This window comes from Melanostigma gelatinosum (assembly GCF_949748355.1).
Source record: "Melanostigma gelatinosum genome assembly, chromosome: 7".
In the NCBI taxonomy this organism is placed as follows: Eukaryota; Metazoa; Chordata; class Actinopteri; order Perciformes; family Zoarcidae; genus Melanostigma; species Melanostigma gelatinosum.
In genome coordinates this window covers 19,566,422-19,585,505 of record NC_136640.1, presented here as the reverse complement: position 1 = coordinate 19,585,505, position 19,084 = coordinate 19,566,422, and the positions used below count along the sequence as shown (strand labels likewise).

At 41.0% G+C, this 19,084-nt stretch overlaps 1 protein-coding gene across 2 annotated transcripts in view; it reads right to left on the bottom strand.

The window, feature by feature from the left end:
* Nucleotides 1-18,873, bottom strand: part of tenm4 (teneurin transmembrane protein 4) — a gene marked incomplete at its 5' end in the record, with an annotated part of 120,905 nt that extends 102,032 nt beyond the window's left edge. For both annotated transcript variants that reach the window (XM_079272464.1, XM_079272465.1), the window contains 2 exons: nucleotides 17,314-17,586; nucleotides 18,651-18,873. In XM_079272464.1, the coding sequence (XP_079128590.1) occupies nucleotides 17,314-17,586; nucleotides 18,651-18,873 (496 nt within the window). The remainder of the gene's footprint in view (nucleotides 1-17,313; nucleotides 17,587-18,650) is intronic.
* Nucleotides 18,874-19,084: the final 211 nt, after the last annotated feature.

Genomic DNA, 19,084 nt, shown 5'->3' with positions numbered 1-19,084 from the left:
AAAATAACGGCTGGATTGAGAGAGGAGACAGAAGGTGTATGAGAGAAAATAAAGTGTGGGATTTTGGTGAAACTTGTGTGTGCGTACGCTTTATCAGAAGCTCCGTTTTTTCGTTAGCATTGCGGATAGCATATCTGTAAAAAAAGCCGGTTTCATGACAACTTCCGGTTTGGCGCAGAACAACTTCCGGTTCGGCGCAGACGGCAAGGCAAGTTTATTTGTATAGCACATTTCAAGGTGCTTCACATAAAACCATTGGAGGCATCAAAACATAAGGCAAAAGAAAAGGAGATTTAAAAACAATTAAACAGAAGAAGGAGTAACTGCTAGTTAATGATAATAATAATATTAAACCTAGTGTTTTGAATCTGTCATTACATTAGTACTAAAAGAGGCTGACATCTGGTGACTTAGAGAGACAATCACAGCATAGTTTTATGCCACCCAGTGGCTTCCTAGATAAATTACACAAAACAGTCTTAGAAATTCATTGTCTATGACCTTTGTGCTTACATCCTGACTTTAGTTTTAATTAAGCATTATAACTTTAGTTGTTGACTTTGGTTTTAATTCAGCATTTTAACAAAGATTAATGGTTTCAGTTGTTCTTCAATTCTTGAACTTAATTGTGATTCATTCTTGTGCAGACCAGAGTGTAAGTGCAGTTCAACAGTTTGACTTGCCTTGGTATTTCTGATTGAATATCTTGAACACAGTTATTGATTTTAAAGTTGAATTTAATATTTAATTGATTAATTATTCATTGTTTTTTAATTTCATTTTACTTCCAATTTTAAACCTTTCGAATTCTGATTTGGAACTGGATTGTGATCGTGATTCTGATTTAGATGTTGAGTTTGATTTCGGAATTCTAGCTTCAATTTTGGATTCGAGATTCCTTCACATATCCAGTATTGACTAATTTTGGTACATTTACTAATTTACACAGTTCCTAAGAATCAATTTTGACACGGACGGCGCAAACATATTTGAGAGATCGTTGACCTCTCTTACACTACAGACGTATGCTAACATTTACTGCTGAACTTTTGGCAGTTCTGTGTTTGTTTTAGTCAAGGTGCGTGGTTGAGTGGGTCCAGATCTGGGAAGTGGAGCAGCGGATCCCAGTTTTGGAGTCAGCGGCCACACGCCATACAGCACAGAGGGTGAGTTGACTTTGATTCAGGTGATGACAAGCATGCACATTTAATACACACATTTGAATACCCCTAGGCTGCATAATGTTTACATTAAAGAAGCAGAGTAAGGAAGTAGGAGCACTGGTAAGAAGACTAAAATGTGAAGTAAGAGAAGTAGAATGCATCAGAAAAGATTTGCAACAGCAGATAGAGGAAAGACGAGCAGAAAGTAAAGAAGACGAGGATATAAAGAGCATGCAGCGGCGGCTGCTGAAACTTCAAATAGCGGCGGCTGACAGAGAAATAAGTAGAAAACATCTGGCCAAGAAACAGATGGCCGTAGCCAAGGCTCAGGCCTCACAACAGCCCCAATATCCAGCTGCACCCCCGACCTCATACCAACCAAATCCAGCAGTACCAGCCCACACAGTGGTGTACTACCAACCTCCACCACATTATAGAGGCAGAGGACGTGCACGAGCATCTAACAGAGGGAGAGGTAACTACAGAGGAGGTTATGAAAGACCTGTAGGTAGAGGGAAGTGCTACGTATGTGGGAGAGAGGGTCATTGGGTAAGAGATTGCCCACATAAAAGGAGAGGAAGACAGATCAGTGCAGCACCACAACATGCTCCGTTCCCACCACAACATCAGCAGCACCTACGACCAGGTCCAGCTGGACCTCCTCCCGTGAGACATCAACAGATGCCCATGCTGTCACCAGGACCATGGGGGGGGTTCACTGTATAGGCAAGATACATAGATGGTTGCCATGTGATCCCTTACAGCAGAGATATCGAGGTGAAGGGGGGATATGGTAAGGTGTCAAACATTTATGGTAAGGTGTCAAACATTTTTTGTAGATCCACATTTAGAATCGTTTTCAGTAAAGGTGCTACTCACAAATTTTGAGATTTAATAACGTCATGATAAACCACAACTAGACTTGCTAACTCTAGAAATTGAGAAATATACGGGAGCTCTAACTAACATGAGCCGAGTGTTGTTTCCTCAGGTGACAAACGCAGAAGCAGCAGCTGACGAAAGGAAGCAGGCTGATGTGTCACCAGGCAGTCTGGTGTGGATAAAAGTCCACAAACGCAGGTGGAGTGAACCAAGGTGAAAGGTAAACTGGAGCTACTTGACACCACCTCACTCACTGTGCAGCAGCGAAGGTAACAAGTGTGACACTCGCAGAGACAGGAGTGAACATCAGACAGGAAAATTTGAAGCCAAAGACACCTCAAAAGAGGGGTTAGACAGTACTGAAGATGACGTTTTCCCCACAGTTTAAGCGAGGGCGTCCTGTAGGAGACTCTAGGGTCAGTGGGTTATGGAAGTCTGTAATTACTTTCTTCCTGATTTCAGTAGCTTCCCTCTTAGTATGTGGAATTAACCACAGACAGGAACCAGATCACATGCATGACTACATCAGGATTCGACATTTAGCCTCAGTAGCTAATCAAACCGATCTTAGACCACGTAGAGAGGCTTCTCTGACGACACTCACCTATGAAAATGTAACTCTCACTCTTATGTTCAAAGAAGGTACAACATCAACGGTCCAGTTCGACTTCTGTGAAGAAGTTTCCAGTCCCAAGTATGAACACGCCTGCGGGTGGATGACCAAAACCGTGTGCATCATAACTGACGAGTGTGGGCCTGCCACACATAAGTATGGGAAGCTGTTATCATATTATGCCTGTGATGTGTACAAAGGGGGTGGGTAGATGTAATCCTTTAAGACTTACCTAAATTGACTGACTGAGGACTTTACGTAATACAGGGAAAGGCTACTGATAGTCCTGCCCCACAAGGGCTCATTAGGATTATTGTTAAGCCTGTAAAAAGACCAGGTTCGACATACGACTGACGCAGAGAATGAGGTAAGGGGTGGAAACTGGAATGGCAGATGGGAATTTATGGTGGGTACAATATACGGCTTCAAGCCAGTAGTACAGATTGTATTGTGTGTTTAGGATCTAGACCCCTAGCAACACCAGTTCCTTCAAGATTCAGACTCCTAAGTCCTGAATTAGTTGTATTTTAACTCTGTTTACTGATGACACTTTGCCCCTCCAACACACTTGTCAGAGGCTACACTGGCATTACCCACCTGTAGAATATAATACCCCACCTCTGTTCCAGGTTACAGAGGGTCCATTTGCTTGTATAGTCTCAGATACAGCTAAGGGGCCCAATGTAGGTAGTAGTATTGCAAATTATTGCAAATCGTAGCAACAGTCACAACGCTAGCGACTATCTATATAACAGTGTGTTAAGACAGACAGCACCTAGAGCTGATTTATGGTGATGGTGTGGAGGAAGAACCATACATCCAATCCTGCCTAAAGATTGGACAGGTGCGTTGGTGCAACTTATATTGTCATTCTATATCTTGCCTGTCACTGATGCAACTTATGGAGAACTCATCTCTCCACGCCCACATGCTAACAGAAGATCCAAAAGAGATGCCGGTGGCCCGAAGGGGGCCTTTGATGACCAAGTGTACATAAGATGTCATAAGACTGCCAAGGGGGGTGTCTAATGACTTTCAAGCCAGAAATCAAATAGCAGCAGATTTAGAATCTGTTTTCTCTCAGAGGGTGATGATTAATAAAAATGTCGATTGGATCAACTACATTTACTATAACCAACAGCGTTTAGTAAACTTCACCAGTGACGCCATATCAGGACTGCATGCACAGCTGGCGAAGACTAGTTTAATGACCTTGCAGAACAGAATGGCATTAGATATGATTTAGCAGAGAAAAGTGGCGTGTGCCAGATGTTTGGGTCTGCGTGCTGCACTTTCATTCCAAATAACACAGCTCCTGATGGATCGGTGACCAGGGCTCTGGAGGGACTGACAGCACTCAGCCAAGAGCTAGCAGACAACTCTGGTGTCACGAATCCGTTCACCGACTGGTTGGGAAGTATGCTTAGCCAGTGAAAACATACATTTTTGGCAATCGTAATTATTCTGTGTGCTGTCATCATAGACCGCCTAGTTGTCTGTGGATGGGGGTTCCCGTGCATCCGTGGACCTCTACAGGGGTTTATTGTTTCAACGATGAGCCAGACACCAGTCCAGGGCAACCAGTTATATGTCGAGGATGAGGGAGAATTGGAGCTTCTGATGGCCACAGTCTAGATGAGGCCACCAGTGGTGCCATAGCGGAACTTCACAAGCGGTTCCTGACCATCCTCTCGGAGATCCTGAAGGACCTGATAAAGGCCCAGATGGACTTCTAACACATCCGGTGAGATATTGGAAATTAGGGAAATAGACTGATTGTTCTGGATGAGTAATTTGAGATTTTATTTTTGTTTAATGGGTTATAATGGGATTTTAGGGTGTAAAGATTAAGAAATGTAATTTTGACAGGTGTAAAAGAACAGTCAAGGCTTCTCAGTATGTGTTCTCTAGCCTACAGGCTGTATCCTGATCCTGCCAGCCCCAAGACGTGGAAGGCAGTGACTTCCAACGCACTCTATCTTGAAACGAACTGAACAGAAATACTTGAAATGATATCTGTGTGCATGCATTCTTTGCCTCGGTTTAGATAGACAGGGAGCCTTTCCCTGGATTGAGTAGGGGGGAGGTCTCCAGGGACATTTGCATAACTAACTACATTTGAGTAGCTAACTCACAGTGAACTGTGAGTTAGGGGGGAATTGTAAGAAATTTGAGTAAAAAAACTGTAGTTAGTAGATATAATAAAAGTGTCTAATAATTCATAATTAATAATTCATAGTTAGTCATAATCATAAGGGTTTTGAGAATGCATAATTAAGATAAACATAAGCATGAAACTTCTGCCAAGTTGCAAAAGTATAACTTTTATTTTGAAGGATTATTATAGAAGGGTTTAAAACGTAACTGACAGTCATTGAATGTGATATTAAACTCAGAGCCAGACAAGTGAATACACTCCTGGAAGTTAGCCAATAGCAATTGAGATAAACGGAGGAGGAGGTGTTTCGAACAGATGTGGGAGGTTTAATTTAAAAGACTTTTTTCCTCGCCCTTGTTCTGTGATGGCTCCCGGACGACAGACGTGTTTACACCGGAGGAGCCGGGTGAGGTTTTTGCAAATGGGGTTTTATTGTTTTAATATGTCATAGGAGTGTACACTCCAATGTATAACTGTAAATGTACTTACATCAGTGGAATTAAATTCCTTATAATTGTAAACCAGTTTTGGTAGCATTATTGGTGCAGCGTGTCGACGGCACAAGCCGGCAGCATGGCTCCGGCCTCCCCTTTGTTATGAGGTAAAAATACTATCTTAACAGTCGCTGTAGATAACACATGGATCTGGAAAGTCAATGTGTTTAGGTTGCATTAGAGATCTTTGGTGGTCAATGCCCTTGCATAGCTTGCCAAACTGCAAAATCATCATTGTTTACAAAGTGTAAAAGGGTCTATTGTTACCAGTTTTACTTTTTTTAATTGTATGTCTTTTCTTTTTTTTTAAGAATCAACTGCTTCTTTGTTAAATGCATTTCTCCTGGATGCTGAAAAATTATAGCAGGCTGAGTATCAGAGACTAATTAAAGATATATCGTGTCATGAATCATGCTATATTCTTGGACACTTCCCCTGCATGTGTACAGTGCAAAGAAGGCAGAATGATGCATAACAACTCCGATTTTTTATCCCACTTTATGCTTTTTCATATAAAATGTGAATTGCTTTTTTTTATGTTTCGAAAGATGCGTTTTTTCTTTTTTGTTTGCACTCATAAATTCTAAATGTAATACCTCCACTTTATTGCCCTTTGTACACAGAGCAACAACTCTCACTGGACCACCCTGTATAAATGAAGGTTCACCGGATGAATGAAAAAACCGGATCCTTAATCAAATCACCTTTTATAGCGGTGCAATTGTGACTTTTCAAGTCTGGACAAAAAAATATATCATCGCAGACTGAGTCCAAGGTGGAATTAGATTAGGAGACCCTTTCCTCTTTGCTTTCTCCAATGCTGCAACTTTACTGTCTATCCATCAATATTGATGTAAAAAAAAAAAAACAATGTGATCTATAACAAGGGCGGCTACTGAGCACAATTGAAAAATAACACAACAATTAAAGTTTGACCCAGGATGAAAAAAGCCAAGTATCCAATTAGTGGTGTGCACCACCAAGCTGTAACCTGAAGCCTCTTGCTAGGTGAAATATACAGAGATAATCATTTTTCGTGAAGTCAAAATTACTTCTGGACTTTAGGGGAATCAAGGTCATCTCTCAGACTTTGAATGCTATTTAACAATATAAACAAGACAAACGAGAAAAGAAAAGATGCTCTTTTATCCTCACTTTAATCTGTGTGAAAGCCTCACAATACAGGAACCAACCATGCACCAGTCCGACTCTATCGGGTCTAGGGCTGCACAAGTCATCGAAAATGAATCGCTGTTACGATTTTGGCTTCACACAATTAAATTCGCTTCTCAACTAAGAGCCAGCCAGCAGAGGGCAATCAAGACGTCTCAGCTTCACTCTGGGGGAGTTAGCGGTAGGTAATAAACTGTATATCGCTTTAAATTCACGGAATGCAGATGAAGAAGAGCCTTATTCTTATTTTTGATGCAAATATTTGAACCTTAGCAGGAATGTAGCACAACATAGAAGAGAACGCAGTGCTCTGTTAATTTAAATGTGAAAGTGGAAAAAACATATTTTGTCACTGAAACCAATGAATAATTGCGCTCAGTAATCTCAATATTGATCAAAATAATCGTGATTAAAATCCTGCGGCCCTAATCATACAGCCAATGCATGTTTGTTAATGTCACATCTTATCAGGCTGCTGACTTACAGAAGTCAATTTATTTTGTATTTCCTGAATTAAGTTGTAAAACTTGACGTTTTTAAAACAACTGCCTCAGGTTGCCAACCGTTCCTCAGCTCCGTGTGGGAATGTTTCTGGCTGTCCTGGACTTCCCACTGGCACGAAATGACAGAGCTAAAACTGTTACACACCCAACCAGCTGTAAACCACCATTAGAGCTCAGCTGGTAATAAGTCAGTTCAAATCGTCTAAATAGCTCAAAGTGCGTCCATGCCAAAAGGTGGTAATTCACACGGTCCAAGCATTGGGGGTTTGCAGACAGAGAGAAGGCAGCTCCGGTGTGCCCTGCTGCGGAGGCTGGCCATTCATACAGCTCAGATAAGACGAGTGTTTCCCGTGTGACTAGCAGTACTTCAGGGGAACCACTGAATGCAGAGGTGGGGAAAAAAATCTAAAGCTTATGTGCCGAGCTATTGTCTTCAACATGCACAGGCTGTGAAATTTCACTGTGCCGAGTATTCCATGCTGTACAAATGAAAGAAAAAAAAAAAGAGTATTTTCTTGTGCTGTGTTTTCAAACTCACACTTCGATCTTAGATGTTTGTTATGTGAGTTTTTGTTCAGGTTTAAACTGTCTGCACATGAATGTAACACACATGAAGAAAATATGTTTCCAGAATTCCCCCAAAAGAATGTAAAAGTTCAAACATTGCCAAAGGCCCGAGCCAAAGCCAGCTTTTAATGATGTGTCTTTTGTAAATCGAGTGAACCCGAAGGTTCTGTACCTGAATTTGTATCAGAGACTGAGACATATCAGAGGTGACCGGTAATGAGGGAAATCTCAGCATGGAAGTTTAATTATTTCTAGCTCGTACTAGGGCAACAGCACGGTATGATCTCTGCTTCCTCGGCATCAATATCAACCGCTAAATATCAACCGCTAATTGCTTTCACGAGAGATTACTGGTTGTTCAGAGCTGGAATTTTGTTGGAAGATACTGGTGTACAATATGTAACATTATAAAGATGTGATACGATCGAACAGACAAGATATAACTTTTTTTTTGGTGAAGTACGCTCAATTGAATGAGTGCAACTAACCTGCATCTAGAGACCTTTTTGTGGTCGGGCTAGAGGCCAATATTGACCTGATACCAGGGTTCTTTTTTTCTTTTTAAATTAGAAATATGTTTACCTCACTGGGCGGAAATGATTGGACTCCAACCACATAACACTTCATAGATATAACTCGTGGAAGTGTTCATTCACCAACTGTCTTTTTTTAAGTTTGAGAAAATGTGCTTTATATTATTGTTAGGTCGGTAACAACTTTTTCCAATTATATAACAAAAACTTGCTGACATTGTATTTACAAAATCTGTTCAATATGGTCAGTATATGCACTGATAGGGATCCAGAATATTAAATCACTGCCTTGCTATTTGTGTCCCATTCTAAGCAGGGAGTGTATTTCCTGGAACTACTAAATACAACATGAGCACAGATAGTGGACTGTATGCTCGATGAATATTGCTAAGAGAGGGACAGAAGTCGTAAGACTGGGTAAGGATGATCCCCCACGGAGGAGGGCTCATCCCGCGCCATGTCGTGCTTTGAGCTGTAGCAAGGCCCCTGAGGCCTGGTGGTAAGATGGGCCCCGATGTGCTGTTGGTTTAGACTGTCAGAGGCGCTGGCAGGGAGCGGATATGCAAGTCCACAGATAACAGACCAAAACAGTCCACAAGGGCCTCTAAAACCCAGCAAATTAGCTTGCAAATGAGCCAGAGAATATCTCTACTAATCCGCGATCTGAGCGGAGACTCTGCCAAAAAAGTAAACAAACAAAAAACTTCACAAGAAATACTGAGGGCGGAAATAGCCACGGCTGTGTGCTGGGAAATCACTCGCGATTTCTTTGAAGCATCATTCCGCCTGATATTTAGCTGCTGACCGTTTCAGGACGAGCTTCCATGGTGTGCTCGATGTAATATTACAGATCCCAATATTACAGGAAACACTGTCCCCTGCAGCCAATGATCCCAGTCGCTGTGTCTCGATCGCAGTGGTCAAGCGGCAATGAAGCATCAAAATACCAATGTTTAGAATATATACTATCTTTATCCCTTTAAGGGGGACATTTTTCTATTATATAGGGAGCCTGGGGTTCAGTGTATTGCTCAGGTACACTGAGCACACGTGACACGTCCCAGTCGGGGATCGAACCGTTGACCTTTGGGTTCCCAGACGACCTCTTAACCCACTTAACAAAAGATTCTATTTCTGTTCCAGAAGAAGACTGATGTAATTACCATTACGAACTGAATAAATGGTATAACTGTTCCTGTGGTCCTCTCAAACACAAGATTCTACATGTGTCGCATATTTCAAAACTTTGCAAATACAAAGACATTTGTCAAAGAAAGGCATATATTATCTGTATAAATAGCTCGTACTCTTTCAGTTCCTTAGATCTTGATTCTTTGAACAAGCACCCTGACACATTGCATACAGGAGTTGTTTCTAATTGAAAGCAACACTGTGAATGTAACATAATTGGCTGTGACAAAGAAAAGAAAGCAATATTGTAAGACCGAATGTAGGAATACCTAAAAGAACTATTTAATGAAATGCTTTTAATTCTAATGCCATTTCTGTCGTGTCATGAAGACATGTTTTAAATTACATTAAGAATACATTCCCAATCTGCCTCTTTCTTGTCTCTTGTCAATGTTGCTACCTGCAACATGTACAGGAAGACACAAGCAGATAAGATGTGAATGTAAGTACTGACATTAAATAGACTGATCTTACAGAATATTCTGCAGCACACAGACAATTACAAGCCAGGAGTGCTATCAAAAGTAACACCCTGCAGGGCAGATAAAAACAATCCCTCAACATGGTTAAAAGATTCAAGGTAAGCCATCGCACTCAAAATAACCTCATCTAATGATATGATTGTTAAATTTCAATGCACAGCTACAGTCCACTGGGATGTACGGTAAATTCCATGCCATGCTATTATAAATTCAGGATTATTTCATTTACTAAAATAATCCCATGAAACTGTTTTATGTTAACCATTAAATGCTTCTGTATAAAAACTGTGCTGATTAAAACAAGAGAGGCTTTACTGACCATATCAAAAACATCATTAAAATAAAAAAGACTCATAACATGCCTGCTGTTCCGCATGTCTTCGGATTTTTTGTCAATTTTATATCAAACAAAAACCAGACAAACCTGATGACAATATTACTTTCACATATGATAATTGATTTGCAGTAAGAAATGTGTCTTCCTTATATGCACACATGCCTTGTTGGGTGTGTGTGTGTGTGTGTGTGTGTGTGTGTGTGTGTGTGTGTGTGTGTGTGTGTGTGTGTGTGTGTGTGTGTGTGTGTGTGTGTGTGTGTGTGTGTGTGTGAGTGTGAGTGTGAGTGTGTGTGTGAGCACATGTGCTTTCTATGGTGACTCATTATTTTCATTCATCGTAACTCATCCTAGTGCAGTGGATTACGATCAAAGATATCTCAAACATTGATTGGTCACACAGGACTGTGGTAGAGCTGGTATAAAACACTGAACCACTCATAGGAACAGAGTCCTTCTCAACGGGCCTTGTACGGGGGATTTCGGAGAACTTGTTGCGCTCACCTATTGCATTTTGAATACTAGCCGTCCAGACCCGTTGTAGGAGTCATGTGTCATTAGTTGAGTTTTTCACTAATTCATTGGTCATTGCATTACTTTGAAGCAATTTTGAGTTTGAAAAACCCCATAAAATGAAACGTCCTAATTATCTTGATATAATCCTGTTTGACTCTGCAAATCGCATTATAGGCTATTTTACAATTATAAATGAATTCACATGACGACGTCACCATTTACACTGGCTATTGGTTCTATTGGATAACACTACAATATCATTACGAACATCTCAAACTGCATCACTTGACCCTCTACTGTTGCCGTCATCGATGGCCTTGCTTTGGCGAGACCTTTTTCACATCGAACCATTTTCTTTGTTTATGTCAGTGACACTATAGGTGACACGGCATGAACATCACTTGTTATTTTCCCTCATTCTTAGGCTTCAGCTGGTCTCTTAATTCCGCGGCTGATGCTGTTAGAAATGATTGACATTCCTTTATGGACTTCAATATAAGAAATATGTGGCAGGACCCAAAGCCTTACAAGGAATTATTGGGATGTTAATTATGCTAATTTACAATTATCTTGACCACACGCTCATTTACACACTGGTGGCCTTCATCATGTTTATGCTGGTCATTTACAGAGTTATCTGAAATTAGGAGTGTTTGCTAAAAGAGGAAATGGACCATTAACATAATTAAATTCCTTATGGCCTAATAAATAGATTGATCGATCACCCTCAAGCACGGTTGAAGCTCTCCTATGCAAGGGAAATGTTGCTCGGGGGCCAAGAATAACAAAAACTGAACAAACGTTCTTTCAATCACTATCAACACGGTCAGGGGGCGGGCTGACGTACTCCCCCAAGTTCAGATCTGCGAGAGATCTCGCCGTTCAAAGCCCTTCGGCCTTTTGGGGCTGCGTCACGTTCCTACGAGGAACACCTGTCCCTCATAGAGAGCCGTGCTGTGTTCAAAGAGTCAGTCACTGAGCGCCTCAATCTTTCAACAGTTTAAAGACTTCAACAAGTATCTGATACAGTCCAAATAGTCGAGGTTAAAAAAACAAAGATTAGAGGAAAGAAGATTGAAGAAATTACAGCAGCTCTAGTTTATTTGTTTTAGTGGTTAGTTGAAGCCATCATTCATAATTAATTTGGATTTGTGTAATTATGTGCATAGCAGACCAGCTTCATCAACATTATACAATCTGAATAATACTGATGGACTTCATATCTCAGGATGAACATGTAAGGATATAAGCCGCATTAAAGAAAGAAAAAAAATCTCATCTCGACAGCTGTAAACAAATCTGTGTGGAAACGCATAAAATAGGCTGTGCACGGTAAAACCACATGAAAAGACTTGACTTTTCATGTGACAGCTCAACATCAATGAATACTGCTCCTACACCAGCTAAAAGCATGATCACATCAGCACATTAGCCACTGTGCTTTGAAGGTAAAAATGCTGATTGATGACTCGTACTTAATCATGCAGAACAAGAAACAGAATTAAATTAAGGGACCCGACCATCAGTCATCTTTTTTCAAGTCTATTTTTGTTTTGTTTCGTTTTTTAATCATTAGTCAGTGGAGGAACCGCAAAAGGTGTTTTGTTGCAATACTTGCTTGGTGTGATAAAGACATGGTGATGTGATTCGTATGGACAATCATAATATTCAATATTTATATTTTATATCTCATTAAGTCTACTGCTGGCTTATTAAAAAAAGAGAGAAATTAAGATTTGATTGAGTACTTTGACGTTTGCAAGAGTCACGTCTGCCTTCAGGGCTGCTAATTTTACACTACCGGCTGCTTTTGTGCCACATTCTGGTAAAATCACTCTGCGAAGTCATGTCATGACCACCACTACACAACCCAACAGCCAAGGCTATGTGCTAACAAAATTCAAATGAATTTGACAAAAAATACAAGTTTATTTAGGGATTTTAGAAGTGTGTGGAGATCTCAACAGAAACCTCCACTAGCCGTGTGCTGCAGACAATCAAAATGCAGCTGGAAGGTTGTGGAGGGACGTTAGCAAGAAGATTTCACTGGAGTTCCTAGAGGCTTTGCCCTGAAGCAATGCCTACAGCAACCAGGATTTGAGTAATGAGCGATAATAAAAAAAATAACATAACTCACACAAGGCCTGCACTGTATCTGCCATTCGTTGGCATAAAAGAACCCATACTGGAAAAAAAACTATATTTAAATAAAACAATACTATTATGCAAATATATATATCTATATATATCTATATATATATAGATATATATATATATATATACCTCAATCAATACAGAACAGATCTCCCAAGAGGATTGAGTAAGTGACAGCCAAATCAGTACATAACTAACTGCCCACTGAAACTAATTACATTTTGTTTGTAGAAAAACACCAGTGTCAGTCACACAAGCACTGTTCTATCAACAGGAACTGTGTAGGTATTAGCGCATTCTTCTCCTCCTCAGGTTATGAAACACATGACTACCAACAGTCCCTCAGCAGGCTTTTTGTGGATATCTCCACTGCAGATTCTCATGCTTACTGAAACACAATAGTCCAGCCACAACAGCGGGGGGAAGTTTGGATTTGAGTACACATCTGGATAAACTGTAATAGGGCAAACCCCAAGAACAGCAGCCCTCCCCCAAACCCAGCAGGTCGGGCTGGCCTCCTTGCTGTTCAGCCTCTGTAGGATGTGCAATGACTCAGCAGTTGCTGCCTGCTGGAAGTGTCCTCAAGGGCCTCCCTAGGGACTGGAGGCATGCTGGGTAGGAGACACACATACCTGTACACACTGCATGGATGCATTGTAAAAGCTTACCAGCCCATACGCATACGGTAATAGCAGTCCCTGTGGGACGGGGAGGGTAGCCGGTTTAAGTCTAGCACGGTACCAGTCGGTACAGGGTGTGGAATGGTGGCAGTTCACCTCCTGGGTACTGCCTAGGTGCCCTATAGCAAGGCACCGAACCCATGAATGCTCAAGGTGCTGTTATACGTCGCTCCGACATCTCGCTACATTAATGCATGTCTGTAGGTCCCGTGTGTGCATTTATTTTAGGGTTATGTATGTTGAAGAAGAAAATGACAACGAGGGGAAAAAATGAATTTTCCTAATGCGACCAATAAAGTACATATTTGTATTATTGTTAATATTATTAATATGGAGTACCCATGTAGCCAGCCATCTATAGCCATGTCCAAACAACACACATCTAATCACAATCCGTGCTGGAGATAATTACTTTTCCAAAACTCCAGAAATAAAATAAAAAATACAATTGTTAATCATGTAGAAGATTAGACCGAGAATAAAGGCGTCAACTAATTTTAGCATCACATCACAATGAATTTTATCATACCATCCATGTCATTATCAGCCAGGATTCATAATATCTATGCGACGCCGAAGAATCACTTGAGCATCAAGAAAATTGTTCCAAAATGTCGATGGCTTATTTGCATGCATTAAAAGCAGGGTCAAGTAAGTCACATGTGAAGAGGGGGAGAACTGCCCAGCGGCTTGAATACATTAAAGCAGAGTAAATGGTTTGTTGATTTAAAGAGATTAGAGCACACACAAGCATGCCCGCTCCATGGATTTTAATTAACTTGCCATATATAAATTGTATGTTATCAGGCATTACTGAATTAAATGCTGAATACAAGTGGTCTCTCTGCTTGGGTGAGTTGAATAAAAAGCTACTTAGAATCTTGATTGGTTCTCACCGATGTAGCACGATGACGCAGCTACGGGTGCTCTGCACACTTTTCAGCGTACCCGACCCCCGAACAGCCATCCAAGGAGATTCTCTTTAATTATGTACAATACAGCAACATTCTAGTCCCCTGGTATCTCAGATGATCCAGCAAAGGACTGCCCCGTTCTCTCCCTGAGTCATTCGGGCGAATGGATTCCACTTCCAAGAGTTATTTCTGTCAGTTATAATAAGAAGCCAATACATAATGTGAGACACTCTGAAATGCAAAGCTATTCACAAGGTTCTTTGCAAGTCTGTGCTGGGGCAATTAGAATTGTGCTGCTAGGCCCTTGATGAGATCTTCTATCTCTGAAGTATCCTGGGAACAGTATCATAAATCTGCCAGTTGGGATTTAGGTTTAAACTTTGCATCATGCAAAACAGAACTCAAATTTCCCTTCATAGCACTTCGGTGTCACAGAGAAAAAAAATGAGAAAATAATCTATTTTGACAGAAATTCAGGTCAACAAATGCAGAAAGGAGTAAGCATTATGGACACAAAAGGGCATTGTGGGTAATGTAAATGCCAGGTACTGCATCTAAACTGTCCTGAATTCATTCCAAGGGATATGCCGACAAATAAGCACTCGGGGTACTGAGCTGAGTATCCAAATGGCATTTCTGCCATATATCATATCATGACTTTATAACACACTGATCTACACTTTTGAAGAGAGTATTTTCAGCAGAACTGCTACATTCGCTTCCGACATTTTTTGGCACTTGCCATGGTTCATAGTCACATATTCCCTGAGCTCAGGTGAACTTCTGAGCACGCACAACGGCTCATCTGGCCCTTAGGACACACGCCAAGCAACAGAGAGATCACTTCAATAAATATGGCTTCCCACTTCCTGGCACTGATTTCACCAAGAAACCTGCCAAGCCGTTTCCCATCAAAGTACACTGCAACAACAAGGGGAATGATGAGCAGTAGAGGGAATTGTATTCCAACTTTCTGGCTGTGCTGAAACACTGGTAAGTGATGTTTCTTTAAGAAGTGAAATCTCAAACATGTTGCTCTTCAGCAAAATTCAGAAAAAAATTTAGAGATGCAGCGATCCAGCATTTTCAGTGCCAATAGCGATTCCTGGGCTTTGGGTATTGGCCAATACCGAGTGCGGATCCAATAGTGTTAAATCAATAAGCTGTACTCCTCACTGGGCGGAAGTGACTGGGATCAGTTATGGGTAATGCAACATCAGGCTTGATTTAAACATTGCTTTCTTAACCATGTTAAACAGGATGTAACAAATAAATAAATAGATATAAATGTATTCAATTGTTATTTATTATTAAAATATGAAATGGTGCACAAGCAACTTGATAAAAGAAATCTTCAAAATTAACAGGAATTACAATTCCAGTACATAATGTATCATAAGCAGAGGCAGAGGTATTTAATTCAAATTCAGGTCCATTTAGAGAGAATTTCCTCATGCTAAGTTCCGGAACATCACGGTAATATCTGACTTGCGCTATGATTTAGTGGCATATGTATTGAAGTAGCCTAACAGTTGTATTAACATCTGTATGTACCGGTAGTCAATAACTTGTCAAATCAAAAAAAAGAAAGTCCAATTGAAAAATATCGAATATTTATTGTCCGATTTTAAATTGAACTGGATGAATTCTAAATTATATATAATCTAATAATAAATAAACGTAATGTAAAATAAGGGCTGCATTTAAAAAATAAAATACAAAACAGAAAGCTTTTGAAAAATGTGACTCTTAAACGAAAGTGAATTTGAAAAAATGAATTTAACTGAATTGCCCTGCAGCTTTAAATGAATTGAATTCAGGTGTGAAGTGATGTCAATCAAAAAAGCCAAGATATCCATATTCTTCTCATCTTCTAAAAGAGAAAAATTGTGTGCAGGGATTGTATCTGTGGTTATTGAAACCACTTGTTTCAGCTCTATTGCTCTTTGTTACCATCATTGTTGGACAGTTAAAAATGTTGTGTTAGGATTCTGATCAGATTGGGCTCTTGGGTTTATTTTTCTGTGCCTTCATTTCGGATGTGAGTGGGTATGTTTGCTCAAAATATTCGTGCTTTGTCTCGTAGTGGCGCATTACATTGCGCTTTTAATAATTTCCACGGCCTCTCAACATAAGACACTGTTTTTTAAATGCCAGTGGAAGGAATAAACAGATAAGAGTCTGTCCATTCTTGGTTAAAGACTCTGGTTAAGCTGTCTACATTTGAAATAACTTCTCTGACTCACGTTCTCGCCGACTGTTGGGCCTCTCCCCCCGTCTCTCCCGTGTGTGTGAATATCGCACTCGAGTCGAGGGCGACACTTATCGGGATACACATATTTGATTGGCCGAGCAGCATCACGTGAGATGCATGTAATTGGTCGGTGTTTCCTGGAATGCTGAGTGCCATAAAGGCTAGAAAAGCTGCGCCAGTTAAAATAAAAGCGTTCCGTAAAAATGTAATAATTCTCAATTATCTATCGGGTATAGTTTTGGGTCCGGCGACAACGTCGTCTGGGTTTGGACTCGGGCCGCAGTCCGCCTACTAGTGGGCCCTGGTATATGGTATGTACATATAGGATCGCATCACCAAAAGAAAATGCAAAAAGAGATTGAAAAAGCTTAATCACAACGTCAACTTCAGCTTGGTCGGACTGAAATAGTTCCAGGGTGTCAAAGTGCACCAAGACATTTGGAAAGACAGAAAAGATGCAACTCATCTTGCGGCTGTTGAGGTTTCTGGTCTGGCATTGTCAAAAGCACCACAAATTTAAACCAACATAATGCACAACAACCTCATAGATATAGCATTTAATTCTGCATCAGTGGACAGGGACATGCTTGAAAAGATGAACACAACTCTGTTCCATTTCAACGTGAAAATTAAATCTACACGGCAAAAAGACTAAATCTGCTTGCCATAAATAAGGACCAGTAAAAGAGAAAGGTGTCCTACCGTTTTCTGTGTTCTCGTGTTCAGTGTCAGTGAGAGTGAGGTTGGAGTTCGCCCTGCTGGAGAGGCACGAGCTGCGGCCTGACTTGGTGTTGCTGCGGCCCCATAATCTGACCGCGTGCTCCGGCGATATGATGCCGTCCGTCTCTGTGTCTGCGTCCGAGCCCACACTGACCGAGTACTCGCGGTGTGGCATCCCCAGGTCAGTCCTGTACGTGGCTACGTGCGACGGGAGGGCCTCTCCGAAGCCGAGGTTTCGAAGGGAAAAGTCTGCCCCTGCAGCAAAACAATGAATACAAAGCTCTGATGATGAATTCTGCCACTAACTGCACCCAACATCATGAAGCGTCTTCATTCCAGAAAAAAAAAAAGATGACAGCAATATCCTGGCCTTGAGAGGACCTTGAACAGAGAGCATTTTAAAAGCAATGGTTCCACAAGTAATCGCTGTGCAGCTACATGAAGATGCAGGTATATTTAGTATTTCAGCCACTATGTACAAGATTGTTGTGTGATTATAGCATCGTCTGCTGCTTTCACCACATTCATCTTCGTGTCCCGATGTCAGATCCGAGTCTTGTTCCAACCATGAGGAGTCGCCAGAGAGGGGAATCTTAAAAACCTACATATTTGGGGCTTGAAAGTAAATACAACTGTTTTGTTTTTTTTGCATTCGTCTTTTGTTCGTAAACAACAGCAGTTTTCAAACGCCAAATTCACAGCTTGTATGTCTTAAAATGTTGTATTTGAAAACTGAGACATCTGTCTTCTATTTCTTCTCTACCACGGTATTTATAAATGACCACTGCAAGCCAGGAGACAGTAAATCAGTCCATGGGGATACGAGAATCTCACTAGATCCCGTAACAGATGAATATGAAATAAAGAAATTAAAGACTCACAAGGATTTTTGTTTCTTTCCTTCAGTGTACCACAAATGGGCTCTGCCATTATGATTAAAAATGTTTGTTTTTAAGTAAAATTGCTTCAGTTTAATATAAGGCTACCTTGACAGTGCCAGCACATCTGGGTTAAACAGGTAAAGGTATGCATGTCCTCCATGCAGTTTTTAACACTGGCATGTTAAGTTCAATCCCCGACCGCCTCTGTTAATAGTCAAACTATGCGGAGTGACCTATTCAGCGACGGAGAGTGATTTACCCAGAGACTCCTCGTGAAAAAGCAATGGCGCTAATATTGAGACCAGGCAGTAACGTGCCCTAACCTGATAACAGTATATACTTATATATATATATATATACCATATTGATATCAATGACAATCTCTTCTATTGACATGATGGCACAGTGTTTCATAATATTGGCACAGCTGAGGCCAACCTTGCCGGTTGAACTCGTCCACTTCGTGATGGACCATTTCCTTGACGCGGCTCCCGTAGGCCATCCTAGAGTCATGGTCGAAGGCCTTGAGTGTTTCGCTGGAGCTGTAGGATTTGGGGTTGGCTTTGCCGTCCTCGCTGTCCGCAGAGGAGCTGGTGTACCGGCGCTCTGTGTCCTGCCGGGCCGTGAGTGAGCGGTAGGGTCTGCGTTCCTTCACTTCCATGGCGGCCTCCTCACTGTTTTCAACACCAAATGTGGGTCACACTGCCAGTTTAGGTTGAGTGATTCTGCGGAGGACAAACACAAACAAAAAAGATGACGATACCTGAAGTGTGAAAAGATGTCTTTGACAGTCTTTAAATGTAACCTTTCAAATCAGCAAACATATAATCACTTGCAACCATGATTAACTAGGATTCAAAGAGGTATAGTGC